At 40.7% G+C, this 20755-nt stretch overlaps 1 protein-coding gene across 1 annotated transcript; it reads right to left on the reverse strand.

The window, feature by feature from the left end:
• Positions 1 to 52: 52 nt before the first annotated feature.
• On the reverse strand, positions 53 to 18839 carry SERPINE3 (serpin family E member 3). The gene is made up of 8 exons (XM_065730365.1): positions 18584 to 18839; positions 14289 to 14522; positions 12664 to 12861; positions 6885 to 7083; positions 5780 to 5880; positions 4247 to 4333; positions 2063 to 2146; positions 53 to 93 (listed from the first exon to the last, which is right to left on the reverse strand). The coding sequence occupies exons 1-8, from the start codon at positions 18837 to 18839 to the stop codon at positions 53 to 55; spliced, it is 1200 nt and encodes a 399-aa protein (XP_065586437.1).
• Between the last annotated feature and the right edge of the window lie 1916 nt (positions 18840 to 20755).

Below are 20755 nucleotides of genomic sequence, written 5' to 3' on the forward strand. Positions count from 1 at the left end.
GGGGGGAAGTTCACTGTAGGAGGAGCAGAAGATGGTATTTGACTAGCATTAATTATGAAGGATTTGTAACCCTTCCTATGAAGAGCACTGAACCTGTGAAAGAAAACAATGTTAAAATTGGGAACAAGTTTTCAATGAGTGTAGTACATTTTACATACTTGAATTTAAAGCATGGAAGTAGCAGATTTGAAATTCTTCATTATATAGAGAAATTGATTGTGCAATTCCATGCTTGCCTTAGAATAATTCAAACATTACTGTACTAAAAACAGAAAGGTGTTTCCAAATAGTAAGCCAACAGGAGGCTTGCCCAGGACACATCCTAAGGAATCACTTTTGGGAAAGTTGTACTTCTTATTCATTTTCCCAATGAAAAACTTAATCTATTAAGTCTGTACAAATAAGATGGCAATGTTTTTTGCTTCCTTTTTTTTATTAATTGGAAATATTTATTGTACATCTTCGTTTTGAGTTGAAGTGTAATAATGCATCCACTTCAATCATGTAAATCCTATTTTACAACTGCATTTCCTTTTCATGCAGTGTATATTTACTGTAAGCTGAGCAAATTCATTCCACAAAGTCACTGCTTGGTCTTAATCCTGATGAGTCTACAGCTCAGATTTTGTAGGACAGATTTGGATGCTTTTTTTCCCAATTTTTGCTCTTGCTTAGTGCAAGATTCACTTTGATTCACCAGAATTTGTCAAGTGGAGTGTTAATTACACAGATGTTTACAGGCAATTGTTTGTGAGCAGATAAGGAAAATAATTTCCTCATGTCTTTCTAGGAAGGTCCCAAACAGTGTTTTACTGAAACCCAAAGATGATTGCAAAAGTGAACACACAAGTTTTAGTCTTTCTGCAGAGCTAAGGTCTCAGTCTGTTAGTGACATCTAGTGAACATCCATGGCTTTTGAGAACCTGAATGTTTCATGAGAATGCAAAGTAAGGAGGAGTCTCCTCAGGGGCATTGATAGTTGGTACAATGGAAGAGAAACTTACATATTTGGAACTGTAGCTAGGTAGAAGGCTGTTAGTTTGCTGAACTGCTGAGCTATGGCCCTTAAAACTGCTGAGGTGGTGCTAAAACAGGAAATTTCAGGCCCTGGAGTCCTGCTGCCTGTGCTCAGAAGTCTGTTTACTGCATACCACCTGTGCAGGTGTAAGTTTCTTTTGCAGGGGAGAATTTCTATTTAACTTCAGGTACTGCTGCTGGCCATTTGGGATTTGGATTGCCCTGCAGAGGTCTGTCTCCCGTGCTGGGGCATTTAAGGTCTTCTGAAAGTACTTCTGGTGCCAACTGTAGTAGAAATTATAGAACCACAGAATCATAGAATGACTTGGGTTGGAAGGGACCTCAAGGATCAAGTTCTGACACCTCTGCCACAGGCAGGGCTCCCAGCTGTTAGATCAATACTAGATCTTGCTGTCCAGGGACATGTCCAACCTGGCCTTGAACACCTCCAGGGATGGGGCACCCACAGCCTTTCTGTGCAGCCTGTTCCAGCCTCTACCCACCCTCAATGAAGAACATTCTCCTGTCACAAATGTGTGTGGGAACTTCTTCCCAGTGCAGTGACGGAGCAGTGGCACAGCTGCACAGAGAGGTGGTGGAGTCTCCTTCTCTGGAGACGTTCCAGACCCGCCTGGACGCCTACCTGTGCAACCTGGGCTAGGGAGCTGCTGTGGCAGGGGGTTGGACTCCATGATCTCTGGAGGTCCCTTTCTACCCCTACAATTCTGTGATTGTGTGACATCCAAACTAAATTTCCCTTCTTTTAGTTTAAAACCATTGCATTGTCCCATCTCTAATCACCACACTAATCTATGTACATCAAAGTTACTTCATCTTTCCTGACTTGACTATCCTTTTATTATTACTATTACATATTTTAAAGGAAAATAAACTATTTGTTATGTATGCTTTAAAATCTATACCCACTGTTCCTGGCTGTTGAAATGTCCTGGGCTGAAGAACAGCGCCTATATACAACAAGCTTCTTAGCAATTTCAGTGCTACTTGTGAGTGATTTTGCTGCTGAATCAGAAAGCGTGTGTACCTGTATTGGCTTGTCGCAGGAAAAAAGTGAAAGGTCTGTCTGCTTTGAAAATAGGTGTTCGAGATCTTTTCAGTAGTACCATTGCTGTAAAGCAATTAAGATGACATTAGTAAAGAGCATCAATTTTCATTCCATCTGCTGTGCTGTGCCCTCAAAACTCACAGTACCAAACCCCAGAGCCTGAGCTGCTACTCTAAGAATAAACCAGTGATTTTTGTCCTGTAGAGAAATCAGTTGGGATGAATGAACGAGTCGTGTTGTGGGACTGTGAGCAGATGGGACGTGTGCTCGTTGCTGAGGTGAGTCAGTCTGGATTGGATCGCAAAGGTAACTAATTTTTGTTGTTGCCACCCTCCCCAGGTCATGCTGTGCCGTTACCATTAAGCCAATTCCTACCTCTGCAGTTCCAGTCAAAAGAAGAGGAAGGCATAAGTGTAATCCTTTCTTCTAAATGGGAAATGGTGAAGAAATATTTATGTTGTCCTGAAATTAGTCATAGCTCCCAACAAAGAGTCTGAGTATCTTCAAAGTGCTGTATGGGGGTGATTAAATTGTCTCTGAAATTATGATGGCTCGGAAGCAATTGTAAGCCTTGTTCAAGTCAATTCTGCCTCACAGCTATGTAGTATCGACTGTATTGACAAAACCAAAAACTTGAATAATTGTAATGAGCAGTTAAGACAACAGAATTCAATTGAAAATTTGAGAAAGACTCAATAAAATGAGTTTGAGTGACAGTATTTCAGTGCTCCTAAACCAAAACCCAACAAAAGGCTTCAGTTTCAAGCCACGGTCTGTCTGGATGCAGAGCTTTTAGTGTACAACAATAAACATAATCAGACTTTTTGTAAGCCAGTTTCTTAGCTTGGTCTGATGGGAGTTCATGTAAGTTCTGGCATTTGTTTCAACATCATAAAGGTCTGACATCTGACTGCTATTAACCTTAGAACCATAGAATGGCTTGGGTTAGAAGGGACCTCAAAGATCATCCAGTTCCAACCTCATGCTGTGGGCAGGGCTGCCACCCACCAGCTCAGCACTAGATCAGCTTGCCCTTACTCTATGGCATGTAATGGAAGTCTAGAATTAAGGAATTTCCAGAAAGAAAGAAAAAAAGATGATAATATTAGCACTGAAAATATTAATGCCCATGTGAAGAGGAACATGATCATATGATTTAAAACTATAGCTCTGCAACAAGGTTAACTCATTTCATAGAATCACTGAGGTTTGAAAAGACCTCTAAGAACTTCTAGTCCAACTGTGCATCTACCCCTCGTATTGCCCACTCAACCATGTCCCTTGAACAAACTGTTTATGGCAAATGATCATTGTACAGACAAGTGGAGTTTCTGAAAGGGAAAAGAAGTTTAACAGGACTTCAGCTCATGTGGCTGTTTTATGTTATATAGGGATTACACAATTCTGTTTCCCTGATGTATGTTTATGTTGTGATGGAGGATTTCTATGGAAATGTCATTCAGGTTACGGAGGTGAGTTGTTAACTGTAGTCCAGAGCTGAGATTTTACTTGGAATGTCCCTGCTGAACCAGCCCTGACTGCTCACGTGGAAATTGTCTGTTATGAGAAACTGCTGTGCACAAATATCACTGATCTAAGCATGTAAGAAACAAGCTTGGAATATGTTCAAGAAGAGAAAACTTTCACATCACGAACTTCCAAGGTACCAATGGGACTGTCCTCAGAAACAAACACTGTCACAGCTTAGGAGCTATAGAAGAGCAGATAGTGACCTTTCTCATTCTTCAGTTTTTGAGATCCAAACAAAGGGATTGGTTTTGGGTGGAGCTGTGTGGAACCAGGAGTTGAACTCAGTGATCCTTTTGAGTCCCATACAGCTCAGGATTTTCTATGGTTCTATTTAACCAACAGAAGAAGTGATATATTTTGTTAAACTGGATTTTTTCCTGGGCTGGCAAAGTTGGATTTCACCTGAGCGTTTGCTTGCTAGTCTAACATCAAACATGGAATGGGAGGAGGTTTAGGAGTTCCTATGAGCAATTACAAAGGTGAAATAGAAATATTAAATACAAATGCTTGCTTGCATTTGGAGTGGGTGTGCTTCTGAGTACCGACATGTATTTGGGAAGCAGTTTTGTGACAGTTGTTTCTGTAGTGACAAGACCCAGGAGTGAAAAAATAATGTTTATATGTATGATTTACCTGTAGCTCCTGATGCCTTCGTACCATCCTCTGTTACTTCAATCTTTGCTTTGTGAATAGCTTCTGAAATATAAAGGCCAGCTTGCTCTGCAAAACAAACCAACCCAACAGGTGAATAGTAACAGCATTCTCCTGCATTTTATTGTGAACACCATTTTTGTGTTATTAATTTATAATGCTTTTATCTTTTTTTTTTTTTTTTCCCTGCAGAATCTAAAAATTTAAACTGTGCTGAAGGTGAGCTTGGCCACAGGGCTTCTCATGCATGTGTCTGGTAGAGATAAATACAGACAGCCCAAACATAGCCAGGTCTACATCAAGGACTTCTTGTCTCTGTCAGCAGCTGAAATCATAGGGCTGTGGGGAATTTGGGTCAGCATTCTCCAAGTGCAGGCAAATTGAGAGTAAGTTAAAACCCTTGTGTGTGTCTTGTATCTTTTTGCCTGGATATGTCCTCTGTTACACATTAGGCTGTGGAAGAATGTCATGTAACACAATATAGAAACATCTTTGGAGTGAGATAGTGCATGAGGAAGGCACCATTAGGTTACTTTAGTCTAAGGAGGACAACAGATCTCTATTGCAGATGGAGAGAGATAGGGACTTCATGTGTAGGAACACATAAATTTGTGTGCCCCTTTGATTAGGGAGACTTTCAGGGAACCTGAAGTCACTGTTGTGAATACTCTTCTCTCTCATTTCTACCTTCGTTTGTCTGTTATTTTGTCTGTATATTTTCTCACCATGTGGACAATGTGTATTGAATGCTGGATCCTGATAGGAATCACAGAATGGCTTGAGCTGGAAGGGAGCTCAGGGATCATCTAGTTCCACCCCCTGCCATGGGCAGTGCCACCCAGCAGCTCAGGCTGCCAAGGGCCCCGTCCAACCTGGCCCTGAACACCTTCAGGGATGGGGCACCCACACTTTCTCTTGGCAGCCTGTGCCACTGCCTTGCTGCCCTCTGAGTAAAAAATTCTTTCCACATTAGTTGGTTCTCTTAGGACCCTGGGTTGCATGTCATCCTGCCCCATGGACTTGTACACATTCAGCATTGTGAGGCACTCAGTCTTGCTCTGCTCTTAAAATGGGAGAGATTTTACCTCCCTCCCCCCTCCCTACACACACACTTAGAAGTTCAGGAATACAAGAGGTCTGAGAAGCCTGACTGGCCAAGAGGACTGAAGCAGCAAATAATTCACTGAGTACCTCAGTCTCTTCTACCCAGTGTATCTAAAGAATCCCTTATTGTTTTTCATGTCTCTCCCAAGGTTCAATACCACCTGTGCCTTAGCTTTCCTGATCCTATCCCTGCATGTCTGGATGGCATCCCTGTATTCTTCCCAGGCCACCCACCCCAATAGTATTATCAATTATGAAGTAGATCTTTTGAATGGGAATTTGTTTTGGAGTTCACAGAGAAAGAAGCACAGTCAATACATAATGCCCGAGTCTACTGAATCTCTCCAATATTATCTAAGAATCTGTACACGTTGGGTCAGTGATCACTTTGTATTCAGTCAAGCCTCTTACCTGAAATACCTTTAAAATTAGCAGTGATGGGATCAAATGCGTCTCTAATTCCCAAGGCAGAAAAAACTGTCTTTAGATCAAAAAGGCTTTGAATACTAAACCTGAAATTAAGAGGAGAGATGTAATTTAAATGCAGGATTCATAGTTTTATAGAGCTAAAAGGTGGAACATGCAATTTATTTCAAGCCTTCGCACTTCATCTATTTCTGTGTGAGCCCAATGCTTTCTACTTGATTAAGCACACTTTCAGAAAAGCAACTGCTCTTCACTTGAAGATGTTAACAGGAAGAATCCCTCACCTCCCTCTATTGCAATCATACTGCCCTCTTGGTCTTGACATGTGAGCTCTGGGTATTCCTGAACGTGCTCTCTTTAACATTCTATTTGCCTGTAGCAAAAAGGCTCTTTGCATTGTTTCCGAAAATTAGCTTGGGGGCGATGAGAGTTAATGTCCAAATTGTTTTTCATGTGGAGGATGTATTGTGAGAGATGTGTAATAAAGCCCTTCCCTTCTGATGTATACAAGAGGCTCACACGTGCCTGATTCCTCCTGGTACATGATTTCATTTGAATAGCTGATATAAAGTACTGCCAGGATATGGGTATTTGCTAGTGACGATGAACAGCTGACATGCAAAATGGATGCCTGAAACTTGCTTTGCCCATAGAAAGATGGATATGACCAGTGGGGGGCAATGGTGCTTGATGAGTATTTTTGTAGTACTTAGCAAGTTGTAAAAATAAACTATTACTCTTCCGTTTATTTCTAAAAGTTATGTTTACTCTTACTTAAGCAAAGAGAAAGATGGGATGTGGGAAAGGAACAGGAACATTTCTCTCTTTTTAGTTCTTTAAAGGATTTTTATGTAAATGTTAAGTAAAACCTGTAGGATCATCTGATTTTCTAGTATTACTATTTTTGAAGGAGTAAAGAAGATACTGAAAGGTTTTGGCATTCCCACCTCACTCTTACGGCTAAGCTTTGAGAACGAGACTCGAAGTACCTAATTAGGTTCTGTTCTGCTGGCTGCTCATGTCATTGGCATCACTCATAATTCTTACAACAGGAGTAATGAAATCATCTCAGAGGAATAAAATTGCTTACCTGGGTAGGAAAATGTCCATCTTCGTCCTCTTCAAGCTGCTGGACCAGAGCGCTATGGTTTTGGCAGATAGATGAGTCTCAATCTGGGACAATGGTGTTCTTTTGTGGCTGGGAAGCACTATGAACATGCTGAGTTTCTCCCCTAGATAGGGTAACTCAACGACACTGAAGGCATCCTGAGTTGTTGTCTGGAATTGACCTGTATTTAGGCAAGTATAGATCTTATTTCATAATTAAAAGAAAAAAGAAAAGAACAACCATCCCTCAAAAAACAAGTCTGGGGAAGCAGATGGTTCAGAACACCAGTGATGAAATGCAAGGAGTTGTCTCTAATACATGGGCTCAGCTCAAATTTAACTTTAACTTGCCTTTGACTCACTACAGTGGCTCACATGAGCAGAGCTGACTGGTATTTTTTTGGTCAGTATGCATATACATGACAGTGTTGAAGCAATGTTGCAGCAGGGCATGAATATTTCGTTACTTTTTCAAATGGTATCTGTCCTCCTCATTCACAGTTTAGAATATGACGGCTGTTACAAAAGTAATGCCTCCTATTTTATGATATTGGCCCATGACATCAGAAATGGATGTTGGTGGTCTGGCAGTAGAGCTTGGACCTTCCACCAATATTCCATTATGTTTTGTTGCTGTGCGACAGGTAGAGAGGGTGGACTGACAAAATGGTGCCTGGTATGGAAGTATGTATGAAATAGAGGTGTGTCACTGAATTCCTCCACGTGGAAGAAGTGGCACCCACTGACATTCATCGACACTTGCTGAGTATTTGTGGAGACCAAACAGTGGATGTGAGCACAGTGAGGGATGAGTGGTGTGTTTCAGCAGGGGCAATAACAATGTGAAAGACAAGCCATGTTTTGGCTGGTCATGCACTGCTGTCACACCACACAAAGAAGAACATCTCTATCTGCTCATCTGTGCCACTCAGTAGATTGTGACCAGGGAACTGTTTACAGAGCTGAATATCAGCTTCAGTGTGTTGGAAATGATGGTGTCAGTGTTGGACTATCACAAAATTTGTGCCAGACGATTCCACAAATGCTCACACAGGAACAGAAAGAACACTGTATGTGAGTTTGTCAGGACCCACTGAACCAATATAAGACTGAAAGTCACAGTTTCCTAGATGGCATCGTTACTAGTGACAAGATGTGGTGTCTCCACTAAGAGCCAAAGTAAAAACAGCAGTCCGTGGAGTCCATGGTGACATGTGAATTCCTCATTGAAGAATAAGTTCAAGACACAGCCCCCCAGGAGGTGAAGTGGTGTTAAAGGAAGTGATGATAGGAAAGAGGTGATCCTTCTGGATTTCCTGGAATCCAGACAAACCATTAACCACTATATTGCAAGACTGACTGAGCTGAAGGCTCAAACTTCCAGAGTCAGATGAGAGAAGACAACCTTTCTCCTGCAGCATGGTAACTCCAGGCCCCATACCAGTTTGAAGACTGTGAAACACATTGTCAGTCTTGGCTGGACTGTCCTACCACATCTTTTGTATAGTCTGGAGTTGATGCCTTCTGACTTCTGTCTGTTTAGGACAATGAAAGATGGACTGTGTGGGCAATATTTTCCTAGCAACAGTGCCATCGTAGCTGTGAAACAGTGGTCACCTTGGCTGGTGCAGATTTTTATGGGTGTGGCATGCAGGCTCTAGTTCATTGCTGGTGGAAATGCATAGCTAATGGTTGTGACTGCTGAAAAATAGTGTTTTGTAGCTGAAAATTTGCGCTATTGTGGTATTTTATATCTGTTGCAGTTCCCATGGAAATAATTAGGAGGCATTACATTTGAAGTATCCTATCTTTATTAGCTAGGCAATGACAATAACTTAATGGTGACCGTTCCTGCAATGCCTGTTCTTTGAAGAAGCTTTCTGTTTTCCCTATGATTCCCATCTAATATTTTTCACAAAAAATTAATAGCTGAAAGAAACAATAAAAAAAGAGTATACTATTTAATTAACTTCTTTGCTGTGCATTTCCTTCTTTACTACCATTAAAAATCAGTTTTGATCTTATTTCAGGAGACAAACAGCTACATTATATGGTAGTTAGGTGTATACTTATAGATGCACTCAATTTATTCATTTTGAAAACTGGAAAACCTATCAAAATCAGATGAAGGTTATAAAAATCAGCCTTAAAAGTAAAAGCTGTTTGGCTTCCAACCCTGTGATTATTTAGACATGTTGTAACAGCAACTTGAATTCTGTATTTCAATTAACAGATAATCAAAGCATTTTTAATGGACTGTTACACAATAGAACAGATCCAATTATCATGATTTTCCTTTCTTATTTTGTCACCTGTAAATTCAGTAAATAGCATTTCAGGAACACACAGAATTAATTGTCAGAGAAAGAGTTAAACAGAAGCTACAAGCAAATGACTTATTACTGCCATTGCTGCAGGCCATTCAATATGACCTATTGCCTTTTCACTCAGCTATAGTAGTTGAGTATCTACCCTATAAGACACATGCTTTTTGAGTCATTGTTTATAAATAGTGGAATATAGCTAACTATTATTCATCATACCTAAACATCTGCTCATAAACACATAGATATAAAATGTCTTAAATGTTTTATGTGAAAAGTTTGGAAATCTAGATTAGATAGCATTCATTAATGCGGGTAGTCCTTCTAGAATCTAGAAGTGTTGGATTCTTAGCTCAGCCCTCCCACCACGCAATCCTGAGAGGGAACTGCACTGGTAAAACCATCTCCCAGCACATGGGTAGTTCTGCTGGAAAAAAAAAATCCTCTTCTGGTTTGCAGAGGATTGAGAGGATTTGTATTTGTTTTGCACAAGATGGGAGTGGTTTGATTCATGGACATACTGATATTTTGAAGTCTGTTATGTCTACAGAGGTTATATAGACCTTATTTGTTAACTGAAAGGAAAACTAAAGACTTGGGATGACTGAGTTGGGATGTTTTGCCTTCCTTGCTTGAACTGATTTTGAGTATCCCATAAGGATAGCTAAATTAGTATTCGAATATAGTTAACAAATTGCTTGGAAAAAAAGAACATGTACTATTAGCTGCAGTGTCTAACACACGTGCACCAATAGTAATCTTGACACTTTCTCAGCAGAGCTGATAGTCCCCAGGCTGATTTTGTTCTGCATGGCCACATTAAAAGGATAAAAAATGTTGTAAATGTTAGATCAATTTTGACCACAGCTGAACTTTCTTGATCTTTGTTTTGAATCCTGGTGGTGGACAGCTGAAGCCATTTGATAATGAAGGAAAGTTATCTTAGGTCTCTGTTTTGGTGTAGTAAGCCTATTTTGAGGCCATGGAGCATGACCAGAGAAGGACAACAAAGCTGTGTTTCCCCTGCTTTTCAGAAGCTGAGGCAACTGGGATTGTTCACTCTGAAGAAAAGGAGGCTCAGAGGAGTCCTTATTGCTATAACTGCTTGAAAGGAGGTTGTGGTGTGGTGGGGGCACCACAGGAAATTTAGTCTGGATATTAGGAAAAAAATATTCTCAGAAAGAGTTGTGAGACATTGGCACAGGCTGCTCAGGGAGATGGTGAAATCACTGTCCCTATTCAAGAAAAGAGTGGACATGGTTAGTGGGCATGGTGGGGATGGGTTGGTGGTTGGACAAGATGATTCTATGAATTTCAAACTGATTAGAAATACTTGTATTGTTTCTAGTGACAAAGACTGATTCAGCTCAGTCATCTTGGACTTCTCATTTATGTCTCACCCTACTAAAATTTCAGAGAAAAGGTCTACTCCTGAGCTGATAGGTATGTGTTAGTATCAAGAAAACCACGAAGTAGCAAAGTATTTCAGACTTCATGAGCAACCACGTACCCTCCAGTGAGCTGAGAATGCTGCTCACTACTACAGATACACTGAGGATACAGTAATTTATACTGCTTGGTGATGAGGGTGAGGAGGTACTGGGTTTTGGAAAAGGAAATTCTTTTCTCCTAATTGAAGTTAATTCCCTTCTAAAAGAGTTGAATGCACCAGAGGAATGGGAGCTCTCCAAGCCCAAGGTGTGATTGAGTTCAGGAGCGGGTGATCCTATCAGGAGGAAGAAGTGTGTCGGACACACCATGGGTTTTCTTAAAGAGGTAATAGCACAGGTAAAGCCATAGCAACACAGGCAAACTTTCAGAGTGGAAAAAAAAAAAAAGATTCCTCAAACAGGTGGGTTCAGAGATTAAGAGCTGCAGAAATAATAAATGGACAACTGCCTGTTTGATAAGACCAGAAATTGAAACTGCTTTAGCTGTATAAACAAGAGAAAAAGGAGGGAAGAAAGAATGGTGCCACTGAACATTGAATTCCTTTTTTTTTTAATTTATCCCCAATTATTTACTGGGAATAAATGGGAACGGATTAGCGTGATGATATATTATTGAATAATGGTGAGGTACCAAATGGGAATGAGGGAAGAACAAGAGGACTTGCAGTGCCAGAGATGCAAATGAATTTTGACCTACTTCAGAGAGACAAATTTGGGCCTTGCATAGTTACTGCTTTAGAATTCAAAGAGAATGAATGAGAAAATTGCAAGCGTGTTAGCAAAGATTTTGAATAAACCTGTAGAGTCAGAGACTGCATCCCGAGGTGAGAGTCTAGAAAACAGAAGTGTATTTATAAAGAAAAATGAAGTAGACTGGAGGATTTTAGGTCTTCATTTGAATAAATTTAGAATATACCCTGGTGAAACAAATGACCAAGTCACAGAGGGACACAGAAAGTGAGATAAATTGCAACATCAAGCATATGGACTAGATGATCTTATAGGTCCTTTCCAACCTTATGAACTTATGAACTTATGAACTTATATCCTAGTGTCTTTTTGGCTGGGTAATTGATTTGGTAAAAAGGCACAGATCAAGCTGTCTGATTTTAAGGTTATACACAGTTTCACTATGGCACTATTAATAGGTAACAGGTTCGGAGTTTTGGTAGCTAGAGCTAGAAATGAAAGATAGAATGCACCTGCTTGAAGAGGAGATTAAAATGAGCCGAGTTCAAAGCATTGCCAATACTGAAGGCTTTCATTAAAGATAGACAGCGAGGTTACCGTGCTGACTGGGGTGATGGAAATCCTATACTGACTGAGAAGCCAACACAAAAGGGCATGCACTTATTAAGATTTCTCTGCCCTTGGTTTACCTCATCAGCTAAACCTAAAATTGAATGTAGGGGAAACAGAACACCTAGGGTACAGTCCGAGTAACCACTCAATGCACCAAACAAGGCATTTCAGCAGACATAGGAATTCTAAGGGCAAAATACTGAGAGCGTGTGCATGTCCCATTACAATTAATATATAAATTTCTTAGCCCTTACTTCCAAGGAAGATTAACTTAAATTGAAAAACTACAAAAAGGGACTAGTGGAGAACTGGAGTATCTATTTAATGAGAAGACTAGATGAGCCTGGCATCTTCATTTTAGCCAATTTCATTATTTACTCATAAATATGTTTAGGAGTAAATATCAAACTGAAAATAAACTATTTAAGTTAAAGTACATGTCTTGCACAGTACTAAGAGATATAAATTGATCTTGAAGAAATTTATACTTGGAATTTAGGGCAGAGGGGAAAGGAGATTTTTATACTGAAATGGATTATAGAGCTATGTGGAAGAATTCATGGTGGCTGAGAATTAAGCTTATTGTATGAGTAGTTGTGTCACCAGCTCATATACTCCAAACTTTTGAAAGGAGAATACACTGTATATTATACTATATACATGAATCTGGAACAAGAGCAGTTACCGTAGTTAACTTCAGCTGTGTGATGCATTGTGGGCACCTTCAGGGTTGAGCCCTCTGCCATGGTAAAAGGCAAGACCTGGGTACTGGCAAAGGAAAACTTCTTCAACCACGTGCTTTTGAAGTACATGGTGCTCACCACAGCAACCCGGCTGAGTGGTGATGCAGCTCCCTCTGAAGGCACACCATGCACGTCCCCATCTGCAAGGAGAGAGATGGAGAAAGAGACATGGGCTGTCCTACTCACACAGGACAGGTCTGTGTGAGGAAATAAAGGAAACCAGGCCTGCCCACCAGCCCAGACAGCAAGAAGCATAGTACATTTTGGTAGGTGAAACTCCTCAGGGTTGCCTGATGGTCCATATGGGAGCTCAAATTTATCAATGCTGAAGGCCAATGCCATGCCAAGATCATGCTGCTCCCTGCACAGTGCAAATAGAATGAAGGCAGCCCAATGTCTTGGTCCTAACTGTTTTTCTCACTTAACAATTCCAGTGCATATTTTGCTGTCTCTCATCTTTAGATCCAGAAATTCCTAATGTGATCAACCTATGATTACAGACCACCTGATGAGGTAACTAAGTCACATGTAACACATGTCCTAATTCTACCCCTCTCTAATTTAATCAACAGTCCACCTCAACCTGTTTTGAGCATCTCAAAGGTTCTCAAAGGTGTGATTCACTTTTAATTTATTAATACAGCTCTCTGAAAGGAGGCTGTAGTGAGCTGAGGGTCAGCCTCCTCTCCCAGGTAATACTGATAGGACAAGAGGGAATGGCCTTAAGTTGTATTAGTGGGGGTTCAGGTTGTATATTATGAAAAATTTCTTCTTAGAATGAGTGGTGATGAACTGGCACAGGCTGCCCAAGGAGGAGGGTGAGTCACCATGAATCACCATCCCTGGAGGTGTTCAAGAAAAGAGTGGATATGGCACTGGGGAACATATGGTCAGTGGGGATGGGTTGGTGGTTGGGCTAGATTTTAGTGGTCTTTCCCAACTTTTAATAGTTCTATGATTCTATAATAGTCATGTGAGTACTACAACACAGATTCCCATTTTAGTGTCTGCTTCTAGAGCAACATTTTCCTATTGCAAAATTGGGTCAGTTATTACAGCTCATTTAAGAAGGATAGATTTTTTTTTTCTTTTATAGTAGCAGTTTTAATGAGTGTGTTTAACATCACATTACATATTAATGCCCAAATTAACACTCACATAATTTAAGCTGATGGGCAGATTGGAGATTTATTTGGCCTACTGCTTCAAAGGACTTGTTTTTCTTAATTATTTTTTCATTTACATACATTTAATTTCCCTACCCTTCTGCTCCTCATTGAAACTGAGAGCACTGAAAAGGATTCCCATTTTTAAAAGTTAGAGGAATAAGGCCAAAGAGCTGATGGCTTGATATTGCAAGCTTACAGTCACAGATTCAGACTTATTCTGGCTCTTTCCTCCCATTAGAAATTAGCAGCATCACGAGAATTAGATTTCCTGGCTGTTTGTCTTGGTTTGAACAAGGTGGAGTGGCAAAAATCTTTATTCTTGGTTCTTGCATGTTCTTGCGTTATTCTTATTTTACATTTTATTCACATGCAATCATTCTTGTGGGTTGCTACACTACCTGTGAGGTTACTGGTGATCCACCCCTGTATTTGGGCTGCAGTTTGGTTGGGGTTGGTGAAGTCAGCTTGCTGCAGGCTGCTGTTGGCCCAGCGTGTGGCACGTGCAGCAAAGCGGGGCGAGAGCTGCACACCAGTGTGCACAAAGAGGGAGCATGCCAGCTGGGCCACGGCACCCTGCCCAGAGTCAGCTGCTCCTTCGTACACCTCGTGCAACATATCCTGCACATCTTGATCTGCCAAGGGAGAGAGAAGGAATAACTGCAATTATTATGTTGACGCATCATATCTCAGTGGCTCTCAGCTCTACTGCTGGCACCACTGTCCTCTGAAAGTTAAAGAACTACCACAACTGAAGCAACCTTGACATGACTGTGTATTCCTGCAAAGCACAATAACACATTGGGCATAGAAACTGCTCTCTGAGCTACTGTAGAAATCACTCTAGTGCAGTCAAGTGGTTGATCACACCTTTATGTATGTGAATATACCTCTCAAGGATCATAAGGATGTCATTCATTTGGGGCACTCTCTAAGTTCTCACTTGTGAGTCTGAGCACCTCCAGCAATGACTGGCTGAGCTGTTGATGGTACAGTACTGATACACATCTCTTTTTCACGTCATCACTGGTGCCACCCATCCCAGGAAGAGTATCTCCCTGATTGCTCCAGCTCTGTCTGCTACCGTTGACCCTTTAGTTTTGAAGGACAGTATCCCAAACTGATCCTATATTGTATATAAGGCCTGGCAATGGTAAATAAAGTTGATAGGTTTCTTGATGTGTGTTAAAAGTAACTCTTCTTATACAAACCACAGTAATTTCTATTCTTTCTAGAATACAAATATATTTCTCATTCAGTAATTTTCTTTAAATTTTAATTTCTATGAGCTCTCTGATCCTTTTATAAAGAAGTGCTTGTTAGTTCATATTTCCTTGACTTGAACAGTTGATTGCTCCTTCTAAATGTAGAATTTTGCATTATCCTGATTGAATTATGTCCTGTTCACTTCACACACTTCTCTGATTCGCTAAGATCCTTTTAAATTTTATTCTGGCCTTCAAAAATACTTGTAGAAACTACAAACATTCAATAATTCAATAATGTAGTCTCTAACGGATTGACCAAACTTCTAATGAAAACAGTAGACTAGTGCTCCAGTCTCCAGTTCCAAGGAAATCGTGATGGGGGTTGCTGTGACGGATACAAGGTTATGTTGTAGGCCATGCAGGGATGAGTCTTCCAAACTTGAGAGGATCTTGTGTTTCTAGAATCACAGAGTTTCTAACAGGCTTCCCCAGGGGGTGATTTAACAATAGTTTTTGCCTGTCATTCATTTGCTCACTCTAATAGTTTGTGATGAGACAATTCATTCCAAAGTGACTGCCTGAGGCTCAGCACTTGCACCCAGTCTGAGTAATGTTGATGGTTTTCGTGTGTCCTCAGACTTCCCAAGTGTGTGGGTCAGCCCCTTTCCTATAGCTCTTGGAGGAAATTTTCCTACATCCACCCAATAACATCCTTTTGAGTTTTCTACTTTCTCATAAGAGGCTTCTTTCAGGTTCTTCTTCCTATAAATAAGCTTGCCTCAAGGAGTAGAGCTCTGCTGTCCTTCAGCAAGTCACCACTGCATCTTGTCTCTGTGGGAGGATCTTTCTGATTTCCTTAGGTGGAAAGTCACCACATGTCTTAATCTCCGTGTGAAAGCTCAGCAATTCTCTATCATGTACAAATTATTGCCCACAACTTCAGGGAGAAAAGTATTGTGCCCCATGCTTCTTCAGAGCACTGCAGTCAGCTCCAGTGCTCCTCTGCCTTGGCAGAACACCTGGGGAACTCGGGGCAGCTCCCAGACTACCCAGGGTGGGCATGACTGGTCTCACAGTCCTGGTTGGAAATACTATTTTTGACACCAGGGAGACTATTGTTGAAGGAAGGAAGCCCTCAGATTCCCATAGGCAGCACCAAGGGAAGGCAGATTTGGACATGAGTGATTTGTGGCAAGTAACCCAGGGAGGATTTTGGTGGTCTGAATCCATCTTGCCTTCATTGACCTGTCCCAGGCTGAGCATCAAGCTAAAGGTAAGGTTGTTATGAGACTCCAGTTCCTAGCCAGGCCCCTCACCTCATTGGGAGACTTCTACTGCACTGGTTCAGATTTTTGCTGAGGTAAAGGAAAAGTTTCCTATCTTCCTATTTCTACCACCCAAGAATCCAGTGTGTGTTTTCTAGCCTAGCAGTGCTCTTCTAATAACCTGTAGGGAGACTAATCACCTCTATGAAGATCACTATTAAAACTTAGATCTATTACTCATGAAGGGATAAAATATTGAACTCCTTGAATAGATGTCAAGAAAACTCACACAGTCTGAGGTGTAAAGTGCTTTTCTTGTGTGTTTTGCATTAGTGTGGGAGCATTTGGCAAGCTCTCTGGAGGACGGAGAAATCAAAGATGGTAAATTGGAAGCAGATGTTTAATGTGAGGTGTGGTATCCTGAGCTTGGAATTTCAGTCATATCAAAGCACTTAGCTAACCAAAGTCCTGAATTCTTACTCAGAGAGCAGCTCAAAATTGCTTTTACATTCTCTACCATGGATAAAATAAAACAACAAGGAGAAAACATTTTAAAGTATACTATTTTGCCTGATTTTTTTAGAGACATCTCTTTGAACACCGCTTTTCTTAGTGTTAGAATAAAGGTGAACAAATCTTCCAAATGTTAAAAGAAGATTATGGGTGCATTTAAGAGCCGATTCTCTGTGAACAGTGAATGAACCATCAATGTTTTCATTGTTTTTAGCCTGCCAAGATTTTAACCACATCCTTCATTATTGTGAAAGAAGGACCAAGTAAAGCACAAATGAAAATATCTAGTGGAAAAACAGAATATATATGCAGTTTGTTTTTACTCATCTGAAATTTGGGCTAAGTAATTTATTAGATGAAAACCATTCAAGGATATGATTTCTTTCTCCCCCACAATAAATGTGTTATCATGACTAATAACAATAGGTCCCATTCTACTTTTTTCTCACATAAATACATTAATGTTACTAAAAGCCTCAACGAACATGGTTTATGCCATAAGCTAAAGTAGAGGGAAATTAAAGTAGAGATAAAATGTTATTGGTATTCTGTTACACTTGAGAAGAAGTAGGACAGTGCAAAAGAGCCACCAAGTCATTAATAACACCTATACTTCCTTAGTTATGTCTTGTGTGGAGATCTGTGCCTAAATTTCAATGTGCAATATTCTCTCTAATTTAACATTCTTTCCTTCTTAGTAATTGAATTATTATATAACAAAAACTGTGGCAATTGCTGAATTGGTAAAATCCTTGTCTGAAATAATGCTGTTTAAAATTACCTTTCTGAATTTACTGAAAGTCTATCAACCAGAATTGGTTTGTACTGCTGTATCTGTCTTGAATATCAATGATATAGGAAATGGCATTGATGACTAAAGTAGGTTACAGCACAGGACAGTGAATTACTGTAGGTTTTATCTTTAATCTTCATATACTGAAAGTAAACTTTATGCTGAGAAATAATAGTGTTATCTCTGTACGTAAGTCTTGAATATAAGCTGCAAATTTTGAAGATGAGGAGCCATCTATTTAGAAACATTGTGCCCATAATGTAAAACAGTTTTTGATATGTGGTATGAAATAGTAGGATAATCCACAATTAAAATGAAAACAGCATCCTTAAATTCATCTGATTCATACTGGATTCTACGATATCTGCCATTTCCATCTCTCTTCCCAGAGAGCCTTTTATTTTAGCTTGCTTTCATGGAAAGATGTAATTGCACCATCACCTGTCCATACAACTCATTTCCTGCAAATCCCCTGCTAAATTTTCTGCTAAGTATCACTAGAATAAGTCTTAAAGATAATTCAGTTTCTCAATTTGAGATTAGGATAGGAGACAAAGTGACTGTCATCTTCTTGCAGAGCACACGGTGGAGGTCAGGTCACAATGGACACCATGAAGCCCAGGGAAACAAAGATAGTTCTTCTGTTCATGGAAGTACCTTCTCTAGGAGTAGCTGCACTTCAGTAAAACAGTAAGCAGTACTTGAAAAGAAGGAAAAATAATGTGTGTGTCTCCTACTGTACATCCTTTGTCCAGCTGACCCCAGCCTATAAAATCTGGAGAAAACACTTCCAAATTATATTTTTGCAGTGAGACAGAAACAAGTAGTTTATTAGACATGTACAATTGTCATCTCCTTAGTAAGGCTTTCCTGCAAAACATAGGTAAATAAGTATTTTTTTTAATGGAGTACATTACCGTGAATGTTGTATCCTAGGGCATTCTGCAGCTCTGTGAAGGTATTTCCCTGAGCTCCAAACTGTAGCATCTCCAAAGAAATGGCCACACTTACAGGGGAAATGACCAGGTTGGTTCTGTTCTCTGCTTCAGAGGCATGGCGGTAGAGATTGATTGCAAATTCAATCTTCAGGTCCTTCAGCTCATCATAGGAGATGCAGTTGCCCTTGGTTAAGCACTGAGTGAGGATGAGTGCAAAGAAGACAGTGGGCAACATGAAAGCGTGCTGGGAACGCACTCCACCAGATAATCATACCTGCAATTAATAACAGAGGTACTTAGACAATTAGTGATAGCTGGTAGAGCATCTGCCCATACCTAGTCAGTAGATGTTGCCATTGAAAGATAAGGTATAGGGACTCACACTGACTGTTGGCTAACAAAAATCAAGCTCTTCCACGATGCTGTACCCTATAGGATGGTTGGTCAGTACAGCACATGGAGACACAGTGCTCCTCTATTAATAAAACAGTGACCTGCACTGTGAAGGGACACCTCAGTGAAAGCTCTGTGCTCTCCACGCTGCCGAGCACCCCCAGCTCCTTTCCATCCCAGCAGATAGGGGTCAATTCCAGCACTCCTAGTAGGCAGCCCACCCCTCATGAGGTGCAGGTGTCCAGCTGCAAGCTCCAGCCTGAAGGTTCCATCCTCATTTGCAAAAGGCTGCCTGCAAATTTCCCACCCGCATATTCCTCCTATGCATGGAATAAAAGGTTGCATTTGCGAAAGGCTTTAGTGCAGCAGAAAATCACTGCTTTGGAATTTTATGGGAAGTCAAGAATTTGTCAACGTTATATTAAGAGACACTCAGATTTGTATTTAAAAGAAAAATGCTAAAACGACAAAACGGCTCTTTTTCTTTTTGCAGGATTTTGCCTCTGAACAATGTATGCAAATACATTTAAAAAAATACTACACCTTCTTTCACTTGAGGATTTCCTACAAATCTTTCTCCATGCCCTTTGCTCTAGAGAGCACCTCTAATTCTTTGCATTTACTCACAGTTAGCTCTGTTAAATTGTCTTGCCTTTCTGAGTCCTTCTGGGTGTCTGAATTGAAGCTGTCTATGTACGCCTTGTCTCCTTCTTTAATAGGTAGTGGAGTAAAGACTAAGTCATGAGACTGCATTTAAAGGGATAGTCAGTGATCAGAGTCTCTGTCGGCGATGTCTGTACCACTCTGTCCAAATTCCTGTAGGCTACAAGCTCTATAGAGAGCCAGGCAAAGCAGCATGCCACGGACCAGCAAATCCAAGGCAAGGAACAAAAAGGTACACATGGAGATAGAGCCAGCAACTGCCCCAGCCCCATGAGACTTGTGACCTGCTGGTACCAACCAAAGCATCTCCTATCTCTCTTCCCACCCCCTCCTGCTTTTATATGAATTCCATTGATTCCTCTGCCACAAAGGGAAAGAGAAAGGGCTCTCTGTGTACCAGGCACGTAGCTACTTTTTTGCCCCTATTTTGAAATCTTAATCAGAAATCCCATTAAAATGTCTTTATTTGCCTCCCCCCCCCCTTTTTTTTTTAATGCCATCCCAAATAGGAAGAATTTCATTCACTCTTTAGTTTCCAGGGGGAGAGAAACAGCAAAGCAGTGGCTTGAAGGAGAGGAAGTTCTCCACTTCACTTCACTTCACTTCACTTCACTTCACTTCACTTCACTTCACTTCACTTCACTTCACTTCACTTCACTTCACTTCACTTCACTTCACTTCACTTCTTCCCAGTGCAGTGACGGAGCAGTGGCACAGCTGCACAGAGAGGTGGTGGAGTCTCCTTCTCTGGAGACGTTCCAGACCCGCCTGGACGCCTACCTGTGCAACCTGGGCTAGGGAGCTGCTTTGGCAGGGGGTTGGACTCCGTGACCTCTGGAGGTCCCTTCCAACCCCTACAGTTCTGTGACTCTGTGAAATGTGGAAGATGGAGGTTGCTTTGAAATGAACCAGAAGCAGAAGAGCCAGCAAAAATGAAGCCAATGTTACAGCTCAGATTTGCGGTAGGTATCTATGGGACATATAACTGGAAGTTGGGCCAAGTATAAATATTGTGTAATACAGCATCATTTCTGTGGAAAGCAGAAAAAAATACATTCTGGCTTATCACAGAGGGATCTCCAAAATTGGGGTGCA

This window comes from Cyrtonyx montezumae, unplaced genomic scaffold (assembly GCF_038088225.1).
Source record: "Cyrtonyx montezumae isolate F1298 unplaced genomic scaffold, pur_monq_1.0 scaffold_12, whole genome shotgun sequence".
In the NCBI taxonomy this organism is placed as follows: domain Eukaryota; kingdom Metazoa; phylum Chordata; class Aves; order Galliformes; family Odontophoridae; genus Cyrtonyx; species Cyrtonyx montezumae.

What these genes read in the sequence shown, in the direction of transcription:
- SERPINE3 (XM_065730365.1), bottom strand. Translation starts at nt 18,839, where the DNA reads ATGTTGCCCACTGTCTTCTTTGCACTCATCCTCACTCAGTGCTTAACC. An exon ending in GAAGGCATCAGGAGCTACAG is followed by an intron (nt 2,147 to 4,246) that starts GTAAATCATACA and finishes ATTGCTTTACAG; the next exon opens with CAATGGTACTACTGAAAAGA. An exon ending in CCTGCGACAAGCCAATACAG is followed by an intron (nt 94 to 2,062) that starts GTACACACGCTT and finishes TTTCTTTCACAG; the next exon opens with GTTCAGTGCTCTTCATAGGA.